The sequence below is a fragment of the Somniosus microcephalus genome, chromosome 6, assembly GCF_052327205.1.
Source record: "Somniosus microcephalus isolate GS21.2 chromosome 6, FLI_Smic_1.0, whole genome shotgun sequence".
Lineage (NCBI taxonomy): Eukaryota > Metazoa > Chordata > Chondrichthyes > Squaliformes > Somniosidae > Somniosus > Somniosus microcephalus.
Genome location: NC_140992.1, coordinates 236,673,968 through 236,690,416, shown reverse-complemented (window position 1 = coordinate 236,690,416; position 16,449 = coordinate 236,673,968). Strand labels below are relative to the sequence as shown.

At 42.0% G+C, this 16,449-nt stretch overlaps 1 protein-coding gene across 1 annotated transcript in view; it reads right to left on the bottom strand.

The window, feature by feature from the left end:
- Positions 1-16,449, bottom strand: part of tdrd12 (tudor domain containing 12) — a 139,787-nt gene that overhangs the window by 100,233 nt on the left and 23,105 nt on the right. The window contains exons 10-13 of the mRNA XM_085991576.1: positions 13,153-13,235; positions 12,231-12,319; positions 4,273-4,386; positions 2,403-2,588 (exon numbers count right to left, since the gene is read on the bottom strand). Coding sequence (XP_085847702.1) covers positions 2,403-2,588; positions 4,273-4,386; positions 12,231-12,319; positions 13,153-13,235 — 472 coding nt within the window. The remainder of the gene's footprint in view (positions 1-2,402; positions 2,589-4,272; positions 4,387-12,230; positions 12,320-13,152; positions 13,236-16,449) is intronic.

Here is a 16,449-nt window from a genome sequence, read left to right as displayed (position 1 = left end):
TCCTAGCTGCACGGTGCGAGCTTGATTCAAATGACATTGACGTGTCCCACCTCTCCAAAACAGGACACACGCACACCTCACACACATCCCCATTTTTTAGGGTTTAAACCCTCCTCACCCCAGACTTCCTCCCGCCCGTCTTTTGGGGGGGGGGGGGGGGGTTAATATCAACCCGTGTCAATATTTTAGACTGGATTGGATAGATAGATAGATGAATAAAAAGGGCATGAAGATATAGCTGTTTGCATGAAGGGTAAATGCAGACATGGACTGGTTTTGTCCAATGTCTGTTTCTGCATTGTAACTTCTATGCATTAATATGTACTTCTAAAAAAAATGGGGCTGCTGATTTCTCCTGTAATCTATCAGAATAGGAAGGATAATTAAATGAAGCAAAATTGCTCTCTACAAATACAGAACTTTAAAAGAATCAAAGATGATGACAGAAGAATCTGTGAAAACCAGGGGTGTGTTAAGTCCACAAATCGAAAGTATCATATCTACAGAAACTTTAGTATGGGGTAAAATTTCCAACTATGCCTTGTGCCACAAGAGTGACATAGTGGCCCATATTTTCCGACCCCCATGGGTGCGTACGCGCCCATAGGGGCCGCGCAAGTTCCAGGTTTGGGCATGCAAAGCGCATGCGCTGAAACCCGGAACTTGCGATCTGTCAAGAATTCTCGACAGATCCAACGCACGCCCAGGAAAAGTGCCTCTGCGGGTGGAGAGCTGCGCTATTTGCTCAACTTCGCCCACTGAAAAGCCATAGAATTCTTACGCCTGGTAAAAGCAGGTGTAAAGCTTGCTTTTACCAGCATAAGAGTTTTTAAAAAATAGAAAAATAAGATTTTATCACTCATTTATAAATTAAAAACCCTGTCCAATAAGGTAAGTTTATATTGAGCTCTGTTAAAACATTTTTTTAAAAATGCAAAAACTTAAATTTGTTTAACATATTTAATTAAATGCCATTTTAATTAATTTTATATATGTAATGGTTTTTATTTATTTATTTCAGTGTGTTGGTGCATTTTTGTAGTCATCCCCATTCATACTTTTGACAGTTCCGTGTGCCTTTCCAAGAGGAGAGGCCCAGGATCAGAAGCCTCTGTATCTCCTGGACCAGCAGTTAGATTCGTAGATTTTTTGCTGATTGGAGGCATCCGCCTGCAGGAAGCCTCAGATCTGAAATTCAGGGCCACAGTATTTGCTTCAAAGATACAGTAAATAGAAGACTACAGTGTTCTAACACTATAAAGGAAGATCTTTATACAAAGCCAAAAGGACCTGATCATTTTTACAAAGCCAGGTCCAGGACAAGTATGCCAAAAAACTAAATTGAACAATTTCAAGATGATGAAATCCAACATTTGAAAGAAACTGGTATTGTTGACACTATGGAATTTGTTGACTATAAATGTTTGAAGGTTATTTAATTAGCTAGCTGTTTTTACTATTTTATACCTCGCATTTCCTATTCCATTATACCAGCACTAATAAAGATTGGCATGGATTGACTCACTCGTGCTCTTATGTTCCACTCCATCCAGGAAATCATCTTCGTTCTTTTACATCAACTTGAATTTAAATGGGTTTTATTAACAATTACAAAAATATTATGAAAAGTATCCTTGAATACTGATACCTGGGATGGCAGGAATGACGTATGAGGAGAGATTGGGTCGATTGGGCTTGTACTCGCTGGAGTTTAGAAGAATGAGAGGGGATCTCATTGAAACTTATAAAATTCTGACAGGACTGGACAGACTAGATGCAGGAAGGATGTTCCCGATGGTCGGGGAGTCCAGAACCAGGGGTCACAGTCTAAGGATAAGGGGTAAGCCATTTAGGACAGAGATGAGGAGGAATTTCTTTACCCAGAGAGTGGTGAACCTGTGGAATTCTCTACCACAGAAGGCAGTAGAGACCAATACATTAAATATATTCAAGAAGGAGTTGGATATATTTCTTAAGGCTAAAGGGATCAAGGGGTATGGGGAGAAAGCAGGGACTGGGTACTGAATTTGGATGATCAGCCATGATCGCATTGAATGGCGGAGCAGGCTCGAGGGGCCGAATGGCCTACTCCTGCTCCTATCTTCTATGTTTCTATATTAATAGGCAAAGTAGCTCTGATAACTAACCTCAGCTTTTAGGTGAGAAGAGAAACACACCTGGGGAAAGGGTGGGAGTAGGCATGACGGTGAGGCTGCTTTATTAATCCTAGTTAAATACCATATATTAACTACTGGAAGATCCATATTTTGCATTAAATTCTATAAATTGAATTTTAAGTATAACCTAGTGTCAATATTTCTGGACAGGATGCAAAACAAATCGAAAGCACTAACATTAAAACAAAAAAGACAGACAAACATGCAATCCACTAAGGTCCTTACCAAATTTCGTCTGGGTTGGAAGCTGTACATGGATGGTAACTGTAGAAACGTCAACAATGGAGGGATGTATAAAAGAGGATCACCTCCTTTCTGTGATACGGCAACTAAGTCACAACCACGACCTATAGCAGGCCAACAGTAAGCTTGCACAATATTTGGACCAACAAATTTGTTCTTGCACAGTTCCTTGAGATAAAACAAAGCAGGTAATTGTGTAAAGGAGCCACATTCCATGATTTGTTATGATGGGTAAAATAACTAATTCTACAAATAATCTGTCAATTTACTCTGCAGCTACACAATCTCACTCACCAGTTAAAACATTTCCCAGGCAGTGCATGGTACACTGAAATAAGCTATAGGAGGCACACATTTGTGACAATTAACTGACCTGGGACACTACAGAGGGATGCAAGGCAATTTGGATCAAAGGGAAATGTAAAAAACACATTTTGCATAAATATAAAGAAAAAAACTGTAACTTGAAAGAAAAAGTCCATAATTTTTTTTTAAAACAAGATGTGCAGTTTAATAACAATGGAAAGCCTTTAATAGTGAAATTCTGTTAGCCCAAGGCAAACACTTTGTTATTTTTGACTATTAGCATAAACTGCAAGAGAACTTATATGTTCACAACTGAGTACATAAATATATTTCCTGGTGTCATTGTACAGTCAAGGTAGTTAGAGGTTTACACTGGTGATGGCAAGTACAACCATTTAAATAGTTCCATTAATGTAGAAAAACATCTCAAAGCACTTCACAGGGGAACAAAGGAATGGGCACTGAGGCTTTCGGGACAGTTTGGAGAGGTAACCAAAAGCTTAGTCAAAAGAGATGCATTTTGGGAAGGCTATTAAACGTGGGGCAGAGGTGGAGAAGCAGATAGGCTTGGGGAAGGAGTCTTAATGTACACTGAAGACTCTTCCATCAAAGATAGAGCAGTGCTAAACACAGATGCACAAGAGGCCAGAGTCAAAGAATCAAAGGTCATGCGAGGGGATTTAAGCCTGGAGAAGATTGCAGAGGTATTGTAGAATGAAGCAATGGAGGGATTTGTAAAGGTGGATGAACCATTGGGGGGAATGAGAAATCAATGTAGGTCAACAAACATGCAGGGTGAGAAGTGAGCAGGGCTTCGTGCAGGACAGGATGCAGAATGCGAACAATTTGAAGTTCATGAAGGATGGAGGTCAAGTTGAGTAGTGACAAAGATGCAGACAAAGGTTTCAGCAGTAGTGGAGACACGGGAGAAGCAGAGATGAACAATGATGTGGAGGTGGAAATAAGTGGCCTTCGTAATGGATAGGATACTTGATTTGAAGCTCAACCCGGGGCTAAACATAATGCCAACGTTGTTTGAAGTCTGAATGAGCAGCCAGGGAGGGGATGAACTTGCCCAAACATAGTTGCTATATATTAAGCACACAACACATTAAAAAAATAATTTGGTTCAAATTCAGGGTTTCTGGAATAAATACCAATTGGTGATATAGACAAAGAAGCCCTTATTTAAATTGTATGGAAGTGAAAAGCAAGTGTCTCAATCTGATATCACTAAATAATTAGTCCTGTTGTGTGTTTGGATTGGAGTTAGCCTAAATAAATTGCCAAACTTGCATAACTCAACATAAAAACGCATTTACAGGTAATAGTTGAGAACTTGCCAAGCTAAGGTGGAATAAAGGAGAATGTTGAGAGAGATATTACATGCACTAACTTTTGGCAGAGAGAAAAAAAACTTGGTGCAGTATGGGTCCTGTATTGCGTTAATACTTGTACATCTTAACTAAGTTTAGGATTTATTCCAATTTAAAAGTTGTTAAATTTCTGTACAAACTAATTTGCATTTAGTGGTGTTAAACTGTACCTTTTTCAAATCCAGAGAAAGAGGTGCCATTTCCATGCTTCTACAGGGATTCAGTTTGATGACTGAATGCACCAAGACTCCATTCCATGGGTCAAAAGTCATTTTCTGGGATTGCTAAAAAGAATTAACAACATTGAATCTAATAAAACTAAGGTTTTACTCAAACTTAAATTAAGTAAAATACAGAAATCAACATTCAACAGTGAAAATATATTGGTTCAATGAGAAGTCATTGCAGTATTTTTTTTTTTTTTTTTTATAAATAGAAAAGACAAAACATTTCTCATTGCTGAAGGACACAACTACCAGTTTACATGGACAACAATACCACTTATTTTATTCAGAAGCAGACCCGGATAGTGCTGATCAATCTGTGCTGCTCCAAGAGCCATATGACTCAATTATTTTGCATCACCTTTAAAAAATGTACTTCACGAATAATCTGACTATACAACTAAACTTGGTCTACACAAGAAGAGATCAAATACCAGGCTAAAGAATGCAAGTCAGATAAACTCCTGGCACTAGGAAGAACTATAGGAACAAAGCTCACATTCTAAAGAAATCCATGATACATCACTAGTAATATTCACAAACTGATTAGTATTCTAAGCATATATAGTGTGGAAAAGTGTCACACAATGAGGATTCTAAGCACCCTTTCACTCTGAAAAACCTGGGATAACTTTGCAGAAAATAAAAGCAACCAGCCGTTAGAAGTGCAAAGGACTCTCCCCAAAAACCAGAATCTTAATTGGCTTCAGTCTTTATGAAATTATGCAAAATTCACATTTGTTCAATTTCTTAAAATGGGGATACACAGTGGAGAATTAAGAATATAAAAAGAAAAAACAACACCACTGTATAAAAGGACTTGCCCAGTGGGCCTGTAATTTGATATATCTCACTGGCAGCAGAATTAGTATGCTCTGGCCTATTTGGACTTCCATCTGTGTCACTGCGCAATACCAGCTTTGCTGGCAGCCCTATGTGAAATCTGGATTCTCTGCTGTATTTAGTCAATCTAGTCAGGTCATCCCTCAATTTAAGGACATATTTTACACTTCTGCAATTAGTAGATATTCCCTGATCATGCCTCTCTGTGTAGAGTTAACAAACCACAAGCATGGCACCTGTATAGCAATTTAAATGACCAGAATCCTGTAGATATTTGGGATACCTGTAAGCAAATAAATATTTTATCCCAGTACTTGGGATTCTGCTCAATGTATGCACACAGCACATGAGTTAATATGCCATTCAACTGCACTACCAGTGCATTCATCTGAGGATAATATGGGTGGATCAAGATTATGTTATTTGGCACTGATATACTTGCAAGATTTGATAATAGGTAGGGAATGCATCAGTGTTTCGTTGCGATTCCCCAGTTTACTCATTTCTGACGGTAGTAATGTCCTATAAACCCCAAACATGGTCTTGGACATACTGGGCCAATAAAGTACTACAACAATTTCCCCTTCATGTATTTAACCCCGCAATGTCTGATAGATATATCATGAGGTACCCTTAATAAATCTCCCTACTATGCCTGTACTATCACCATGTCAGAACTCTTCCAGTTCCTGTCCCTCAAAACTCTATTTGTAATGTTGGACCAAAAACATCTTGCAGGGAGATCTTGATCCCCTTGCATGCTTTTAGATAAGCTGGCATCATTATTGTGGCAAGAGTGTAAGAAAGGATTAATCTGCTCAAAAGCTTGGTGATAGCATTTATACTTAACGAACATAGTGAGCAGCTAATGTATAGAGAACAGCAGAGTCAGCAAACTATCCTGCTATGGAAGCCGGAACAAACCTCAGTTACAATGCGAGGAAGACAGGACATGATCAGGAATCTGACTGATGCAGGCTTGCATGCACAGTGGTGGTGTGATCAAGAACAGGGACATTAAGGGGGACAAGGGAAGTAAGTGTGGTACGTGCTGATTGGATTAGGCTGTGTGTAGTTCCGCTTTCTGGTGTGTAAAGGATGAGCGCTCAGGCTGTTTAGTGTAGAAGAATTGAGGCGAGAGGCGAAGGGGAAGTGCAAAGAGACCTGGGTGTTCTTGTGCACCAGTCGCTGAAGGTAAGCATGCAGGTGCAGCAGGCGGTTAAGAAGGCAAATCGTATGTTGGCCTTCATAGCAAGAGGGTTCGAGTACAGGAACAAGGACGTCTTGCTACAGCTGTACAGGGCCTTGGTGAGACCGCACCTTGAGTATTGTGCGCAGTTTTGGTCGCCTTACCTGAGGAAGGACGTTCTTGCCATGGAAGGAGTACAGCGAAGATTCACCAGGCTGATACCTGGGATGGCAGGAATGACGTATGAGGAGAGATTGTGTCGATTGGGCTTATACTCACTGGAGTTTAGAAGATTGAGGGGGGATCTCATCGAAACCTATAAAATTCTGTCAGGCCTGGACAGACTAGATGCAGGAAGGATGTTTATGATGGCTGGGGAGTCCAGAACCAGGGGTCATAGTCTAAGGATATAAGGGGTAAGCCATTTAGGACTGAAATGAGGAGGAATTTCTTCACCCAGAGAGTGGTGAACCTGTGGAATTCTCTGCCACAGAGGGCGGTGGAGGCCAGTTTATTAAATATATTCAAAAAGGAGTTGGATATATTTCTTAAGGCTAAAGGGATCAAGGGATATGGGGAGAAGGCAGGGACAGGGTACTGAATTTGGATGATCAGCCATGATCTCATTGAGTGGCAGAGCAGGCTCGAAGGGCCTACTCCTGCTCCTATCTTCTATGTTTCTATGAAACACCCAGCAGGAAGGGAACAGACCTATCACGTAACATCAAGAGGCACACTTCTATCCAGGGTGGAGTAGGTGATATACTTTCTGCTATAGACCTGTATTAGAGCTCCTCTTACAATTCTCTACTCCAGTGGAAATATTCCTAGTATCGGAAATCTCTCCTAATAACTATAGTTTACCATCCCTGGTATCATCCTAGTGCATCTATGCTATACACACACTATCGGACTGAAATTTATTTCTGGCACATATTCGTTGGATGGTGGGCAGGGTGACTGCTCTTCCTACCCGATAACATTGGTAAGAGGCCCAATCAATTTCAGTGGTTGGGCCTCATTTAACTAAAACAGGCAAGCTGCCAACGTTAATCATACTACTACAACAACTCAAAAGCAAAATACTGCAGATGCTGGAAATCTGAAATAAAAACAGAAAATGCTGGAAATACTCAGCAGGTCAGACAGCATCTGTGGAGAGAGAAACAGAGTTAACGTTTCAGGTGGATGATCAGGTTCTGACGAAGGGTCATCGACCTGAAACGTTAACTCTGTTTCTCTCTCCACACATGCTGCCTGACCTGCTGAGTATTTCCAGCATTTTCTGTTTTTATTTTTAATCATACTGCTTATTGGCAGTTTGCTGTTTGAGGGACGGGGAATCCTGCGGGCTTGCTGCCACTTAAAGGCAACCTACAGTCCTTAAAAAGGGGAGACGGTCAGTGGACAGCTCGTCACTGAGGCAGCAGGCCAAAGCACCCCGATTCACCAAGACTGCCGTGACGTCCCCATTCCTTCAGATGGGCGATAGGTGCCCCGGAGATTTAACCAGCAGCAGTGAAGGCAGATGGTTGAACAGGTCAATGCCAGCAGCATAGTTCCTAGAACTAAATGTAATGCTGGAACAAATTTGATGGCCTTACCAGGATTGCCAATGCAAGACTCCTCTTCACATCTCTCTTAATCTTTACACAGCTCTGCAACACGAGACATTAGCCACAGTATTAGCAATCTTTCCTTCCCCTGCTTCTCAAGCCTCTACTCCAATCACAACAGGACATTTAACTACAGCTCCTTCTACTTCCACATCTGGGATGGAGCCCTTCAGAGATCAGTATGTTTAGTTCAACCACTGGACACTCAATCACAAACGAACAGGGTCAGTTACTTTAATTTACGTGGTGTAAAAGGAAAGATCATGTAGTTCTAGTTTTTAACAGCATGAAGGAAGCAAAGATATTTTGTTAACCCCATTGTAATTACATCACAATTTATTACATAAGCACTGTACAGGTACGGTAGCATTGTGGTTATCTTACTGGACTAGTAATCCAGAGGCCTGGACTAATGATCCAGAGATGCGAGTTCCCATCACAGCAGCTGGGGAATTCAATTAATTAAACAAATCTGGAATAAAAAGCTAGGATCAGTAATGGTGACCATGAAACTACCAGATTGTCGTTACAAACCCATCTGGTTTGTTAGGGAAGGAAATCTGCCGTCCTTACCTGATCTGGCCTATATTGGACTCCAGACCCACAGCAATGTGGTTGACTCTTAACTGTCCTCTAAAATGGCCTAGCAAGCCACTCAGTTGTACAAAATTGCTACGGAAAACAATTATAATAAAACCGGATGGACCGCCCGGCATCGACTTTGGTCACGACAACGGCACACCCAGCCCAGTCGCGCTTGCAAAGTCCTCCTCACCAACATCTGGGGACTTGTGCCAAAATTGGGAAAGCTGTTCCATAGACTAGTCAAGCAACAGCCTGACATAAGTCATACTCACAGAATCATACCTTTCAGCCAATGTCTCAGACTCCATCATCACCATCCCTGGGTATGTCTTGTACCACCAACAGGACACCAGAGGTGGTGCACAGTGGTATACAGTGGGGAGGGAGTGACCCTGGGAGTCCTCAACATTGACTCTGGACCCCATGAGCTCTCATTGCTTTGGGTCAAGCATGGGCAAAGAAACCTCCTGCTGATTACCTCCTATCGCCCTCCCTCAGCTAATGAATCAGTACACCTCCATGTTGAGCACCACTTGGAAGAAGCACTGAGGGTAGCAAGAGCACAGAATGTACTCTGGGTGGGGGACTTCAATGTCCATCACCAAGAGTGGCTCGGTACTGGCCGAGTCCTGAACGACATAGCTGCCAGACTGGGCCTGCGGCAGGTGGCGAGAGAACCAACACGTGGGGAAAAACCTACTTGACCTCGTCCTCACTAATCTACCTGTCGCAGATGCATCGGTCATTGACAGTATTGATAGCACAGTCCTTGTGGAGACAAAGTCCTGTCTTCACACTGAGGACACCCTCCATGATATTGTGTGGCACTACCACCGTGCTAAATGGGATAGATTCAGAACAGAGCTAGCAGCTCAAAACTGGGCATCCATGAGGCGCTGTGGGCCATCAGCAGCAGAATTGTATTCCACCACAATCTGTAACCTCATGGCCCGGCATATCCCTCACTCTACCATTACCATCAAGCCAGGGGATCAACCCTGGTTCAATGAGGAGTGCAGAAGAGCATGCCAGGTGCAGCAGCAGGCATACCTAAAAATGAGATACCAACCTGGGGAAACTCCAACACAGGACTACATGCATGCTAGACAGCGGAAGCGGCATGCTATAGACAGAGCTAAGCGATCCTACAACCAACGGATCAGATCAAAGCTCTGCAGACCTGCCACATCCCGTTGTGAGTGGTGGTGGACAATTAAACAACTAACGGGAGGAGGAGGTTCCATGAATATCCCTATCCTCAATGATGGCGGAGCCCAGCAGGCAAGTGCAAAAGACAAGGCTGAAGTGTTTGCAACCATCTTCAGGTAGAAGTGCCGAGTGGATGAGCCATATTGGTCTCCTCCCGAGGTCCCCACCATCACAGAAGCCAGTCTTCAGCCAATTCGATTCACTCCACGTGATATCAAGAAATGGCTGAGTGCATTCGATACAGCAAAGGCTATGGGCCCCGACAATATCCCGGCTGTCGTGCTGAAGACTTATGCTCCAGAGCTAGCCACGCCTCTAGCCAAGCTGTTCCAGTACAGCTACAACACTGGCATCTATCCAACAATGTGGAGAACTGCCCAGGTGTGTCCTGTCCACAAAAAGCAGGATAAATCCAATCCGGCCAATTATCACCCTAGCAGTCCACTCTCAATCATCACCAAAGTGATGGAAAGTGTCGTCGACAGTGCTATCAAGCAGCACTTATTAACCAATAACTTGTTCACCAATGCTCAGTTTGGGTTCCGCCAGGACCACTCGGCTCCAGACCTCATTACAGCCTTGGTTCAAACATGGACAAGAGCAGAATTCCAGAGGTGAGGTGGGAGTGACTGCCCTTGACATCAAGGCAACATTTAACCTAGTGTGGCATCAAGGAGCCCTAGTAAAACTGAAGTCAATGGGAATCAGGGGGAAAACTTTCCATTGGCTAGAGTCATACAAAGGAAGATGGTTGTGGTTGTTGGAGGTCAATCATCTCAGCCCCAGGACGTCGCTGCAGGAGCTCCTCAGGGCAGTGTCCTAGGCCCAGCCATCTTCAGCTGCTTCATCAATGACCTTTTCTCCATTATAAAGGTCAGAAGTGGCAATGTTCGCTGATGATTGCAGTGTTCAGTTCAATTCCCAATTCCTCAGATATTGAAGCAGTCCACGTCCTCATGCAGCAAGACCTCGACGACATTCAGGCTTGGGCGGAGAAGTGGCAAGTAACATTTGCGCCACACAAGTGCCAGGCAATGACGATCTCCAACACAAGCGAGCGTCTAACCACCACTCCTCGACATTCAACGGCATTACCATCGCCAGATCCCCCACCATCAACATCCCGGGGGTTACCATTGACCTGAAACTTAACTGGACCAGCCACATAAATACTGCAGCTACAAGAGCAGGTCAGAGGCTGGATATTCAGCGGCGAGTGTCTCACCTCCCAACTCCCCAAAGCCTTTCCACCATCTACAAGGCACAAGTAAGGAGTGTGATGGAATACTCTCCAATTGCCTGGATGAGTGCAGCTCCATCAACACAAGAAGCTCGACACGATCCAGGACAAAGCAGCCCGCACGATTGGCACCCCATCCACCACCTTAAACATTACACTCCCTCCACCACTGGCGCAGCGTGGCTGCAGTGTGTAACATCTATAAGATGCACTGCAGGAACTCTCTAAGGCTTCTTCGACAGCACCTCCCAAACCCGTGACCTGTACTGCCTCGAAGGACAAGGGCAGCAGACGCATGGGAACACCATCACCTCCAAGTCACACATCATCCTAACTTGGAAATATATCACCATTCCTTCATCGTCACTGGGCTAAAATCCTGGAACTCCCTCCCTAACAGCATTGTGGGAGTACCTTCACCACACAGACTGCAGCGGTTCAATGTGGCAGCTCACCACCACCTTCTCATGGGCAATTAGGGATGGGAAATAAATGCTAGCTTTGCCAGCAATGCCCATATCCCAGGAACAAAGAAAGAAAACATAATTGGTAGAACGCAAAATAGAAGCATAAATGTACCTTTTAAATAAAGAAATAACGGCGAGAGCCACTCTCAATATTTCACAGCAGTAATATGTACCATCCTAAAGCCTTAGGTGATGGGGGAGGGGGGGGGGCGGGGTACAAGAAAGGTCAAAAGTTTCTCCATCAAATAATATACACTTATCTTTCAGTAGTCAGCTGTGGATCACTCAATAAACTTTCCACAATTACAATCATTAGTCCTTCAGTGTAGACATCATCTCTGATCAAATACATGAAACATACAAGACTGTGCTTACCAATAGCCTCAAAAAAATCAACTGCAGGAATCTTTCTGGTATCCAGCACGGACGGGACCAACCTGGTGCCGGTCCATCAACAATGCCGGATAACAGAACGCTATAGTAAAAGATACAGAGCTCTGTAAAGCAACAAACCCTGTTGCAGCTTCAAAACAATCGGCACAAGTTGCAAGCGTCTCTGTAGCTTAGCAACAGCTTCAGCTACACGCTTGCACAGCCACAAATGGAGAAAAAAAGTAACTAAAAGTAAAAAAAAGTTATCTGAACCAACTCCTGAATTTTGCCAGTGGATAGAGCGTTCCGGTTATTCGAAAATTTCCTGTAAATTGAAGCTCTTGAGTGAGCATGTGGATAATCTTCACTGCATTAAAAATTACCTGCTGTACATGAAATTCAAGTTCACCTTTTGAGTTCAATGGATCTGGGTTTAGAAACTGTAGGAGTCTGTAAAACAATTGTATAAATGCTTATAATGGACACACTTAATGAACAATGCATATATATATATATATGTTAATAAAAAATATCTCACCCCCCATTAAATCTTAATGCATGTGGGTGACAAAATGAACAAAGTAATTAGCATGAATATTCCTAGGCTGCTTTTATAAATCTTTCTTATATACAATTTACTTTTTCCATCACAAATAAAAGATGCAGGGAATAATAGACATTAGAACCAATGTACTCTCTCAATATTTTAGCATTTACATTTTTTTTTGTGGTGCAGTGCCCCTTCTCTCACCAATTTACTTCCTTGCTTTCCAAAGGGTACGGACTCGTTGCTGGTTTTGCGTTCCATATATGTTGGTCACCCTCCATTACCCTGTCAGAGTGGCCATCATTTTTGCATATGTCTTGACAGAGTGTGTTGTCAGGATATTTAAACACAGCACAATACAATTCTGATCCTCTCTCAACATCAACACATGCACACATCCAGCAGCGACTGCTGCATGGCTTTCAGGAGCAGGAACCCCAGCCAATGTTCCACTCCCTAACTCCATGGCAGTGAAGTCAACTATAGCAGCCTTCCTGCTGCCCCAGTGTACTTAGCACAGAGCTGGGAGTTTCCTGTTCATGGCTCAGCTGTTCAATGGATAAACTCCCTTGTTCAATAAACTCCCTTGTCCAATACGGAAGCAGATAGTAAATTTTAAATGATGAACTATATCTTTTTACAGTAAAACCTCAACCAAAATTAAGTTTATACAGTGTATTAGTTCTGAAAAAGAGTTTATTTTATTGCACAAAGATTTATTTTCAACTGAATTAACATTACAGTGATAAATACATAACTTGTAGAAGCTGATGGTTCATCACATGTCTGCATTACTGTGGAGGAGTTCCTGTCCTTTCGTATTTCATCACCAAGGTAAAACCTAAGTTTAAAAAGGAATGTTATTTTTTTTCTGTTCAGTGGGGGGGGGGGGGGTGAGAGGTGAACAATACATGGCAGCAGATTCACCTAAATTCATACCACGATAGCTGGAAATGAAAACAAAATGAGAGCGCACGGTGAAGAGGACAGTGAACAACTTCAAGAGGACAGACAGGTTTATTAGATTAGGCAGCTAGGTATTGAATAAAATTTAATGTGAAGCAATACATTTTGGGTGAAAAATGAGAAGGAAATATACACTAAATGGTAAAACTTTTTTTTTTTTTTTTAAAGTACAGAGACTTGGTGATTCAGATACATAAATCTTTAAAAGTGGAGGGAACAAGTTGATAAAGCTGTTAAAAAAAACATGGGACTCTGGTAAGGTTTTATAAAAAGGAGTACAGAGTACAAAATAAAGATGTCATGCTCAAACTATACAAATCACTGAGTAAGCTACAGGTAGAATACTGTCTCCAGTTTGGGATGCCCTACTTTAGGAAAGGTGGAGAGGGTGTAAAAGAGATTTACTAAGATGATGCCAGAGATGAGAAACTTCAGTAATGAGGGGAAACTAGTGAAACTGGGGCTCTTTCCACTGGAACCGAGAAGACTAATAGGGGATTTGGGTGTGTTCAAAAGTATGAGGGGTTTTGAAAAAGGTAATTAGCGAAAACCTATTTTAGCTGGTCATTGAAAATGATCAACTTGAGGGCTTAAATTTAAGATCCGTACTAAATGAACAATGGGAAAGGTTAAGAGAATTATTCTTCATGCAGAAAGTTATTCTGCTACCAGGAAATGTGAAGGAACCAAAATCAATAATAGCTTTGAATATTTGACCAAGAAAAATTTTAAAGGATATGGGAATTTATTTTAAACTAGCAGGGGAGCCCCGCGTTGCAGGGCTTTTTTGGGCCTGGTCGACGTGTGGGCTGGGAGCCTGGGACTGGATTTGGGCTGTCGGCAGTTGGAGAAGCCTAGGCCCCGGGGCTGGGGTATTTTCCAGTGTTTTTTAACCTAAACATTTGTAGCTTTTAATACCTTCAAAGATGAAAGTTAAAGTACTTATAAAACATTTTTGGTAAATCTTTTTCAAAAAAAGATACTAACCTCGATGAGCATATTTTTAGGTTGAGGCAATGGGGTTTTCAGCTTGAGGCAATGGCTGCCAGATCCCTGAGCTGAGAATGGTTAGTCCCGCCCACACACACACAGATTGGTCAACCATCAGGTGGCTGAACTGTAGGATTGGTCAATCATCACAGCACAGGATTGGTCGACCTTGACGTCAGTCAATGCTAATGAGTGGATAATGAGTGGAATTTTGAAGGTTTTTTGTATAATGTGCGAACAATTTTTGTCCGACCAAAAAGTAAATACGCCTACAAGAGTCCCCTAATGGTGAGCTTTCTTTTGATAACATATGTGTAGGTACGCTCTATAACTTTTGATTGTATAGCCAGAGAGACAGACTCTTATATATATTTTAAATATAAACTTTCAAAATTCAACCCAATTAAGTTTTTTTTAAAAAGGACGAGGAACCATCTCATGTGTAGCTTTGCTTTATACACCATCTGTCATTTATAAAGCATGAGTGAATTTCCCATGCACATGAGGATGATATTTTAAGGATAGGAGGTTATCAAGGCAAATTTATTTATTAAGGGCCAGTACTGGGAATGAAACTGATCACAGAAACCTCACAGTACAGATAGAGGCCATTTCGGCCCATCGAGCCTGCACCGACACATATCCCACCCGATCCCTGTAACCCCACGTATTTAATCCCCCTAATAAGGGTCAATTTTTTTTAATTTTTATCATAGCCAATCAACCTAACCCGCACATCTTTGGACTGTGGGAGGAAACCGGAGCACCCGGAGAAAACCCACGCAAACACGGGGAGAATGTGCAAACTCCACACAGACAGTCACCCAAGGCCGGATTCGAACCCGGGTCCCTGGCGCTGTGAGGCAACAGTGCTAACCACTATGCCACCGTGCTGCCATTAAGTTTAGAGCAATTTGTTAAATGAAGAGAAGTGAAGAGAATGCAGGTGGGAAAAGGAGTTTATCTACTTATGTGAAGATTGGGGCAATCACCCATATTTTAATATTTAGAAAATAAAAGCATTCCAATAGCTGACACCTGTGACGAGAGACAGATACATAAAGAAAGCCATATCTCACACACACACACATGACGAGAGACAGATACATAAAGAAAGCCATATCTCACACACACACACACACACACACACACACACACACACACACACACACACACACACTGGGGGTTTGGGAAAAGAGAAAGGATCTAGTCAGGGCCGCAGTTGTGGTACATAGCACAACCTAGGTTTTGAAGGACTGAAATAGGCAAGTATAATGTTAGCTTACATCTAAAAAAACACCAATGGCATGACAGTATCTGCATGACAGACAAATCACTACACACGAAGAAAGCATGATACAAACAGAAAGTCTAAAAACTTTTAATACATTACACCATATGTAACCGATTTCTCATGGCATTACTCATAGCAAGTTGGAAGGAATATTTTATAAATACAGAATCAGTATATCATGCTTCATGTATTATTTGTCTGCTCAAGTGCACCTACATGCAACTTGGCAACAGGCTGTAATTGGTGGACCTGGCTCAGCTCAATTAGAGGCTGTTTACTCTAAGCAGATCTTAAGGTTAAAGGTTAAAATTGCCTTCAATATATATTAAGATGTGACTTATACATATTGCACACACGGCAAAAACCAAATATGATGGTTTCCATGTTCCGAATGTTCACTTGGAGAAGATTTTCACTCATCCATAGCTTAATGTCATGGGATCGAGGGAAGTGGTGGAGAGATAGAGGTGGGTGTCATCAGCATACATATAGTAGCGGACAACATACCATTTAACTTACTGTGAGCAATTCAATGGAATATCTGCTATTATAATAAAAACTCTGCATACGCGTGAATTTCTATTGCACCACACTGATGCAAATTTGTCACACTTGAAAAAAGTACAAGGACCCCATTAGTAAGGCTTTATATAACAATAATAAAGCACACACCTACACTTAGAAACAGAATAATACACTACATTTTGCAAAGGATAATGTCCCTGCCCTTATAAAATACATGTTCTGTTTTACCATGAGCAGTACCACAGGATGCACAATATACATTTTCATGGAGCATATAACT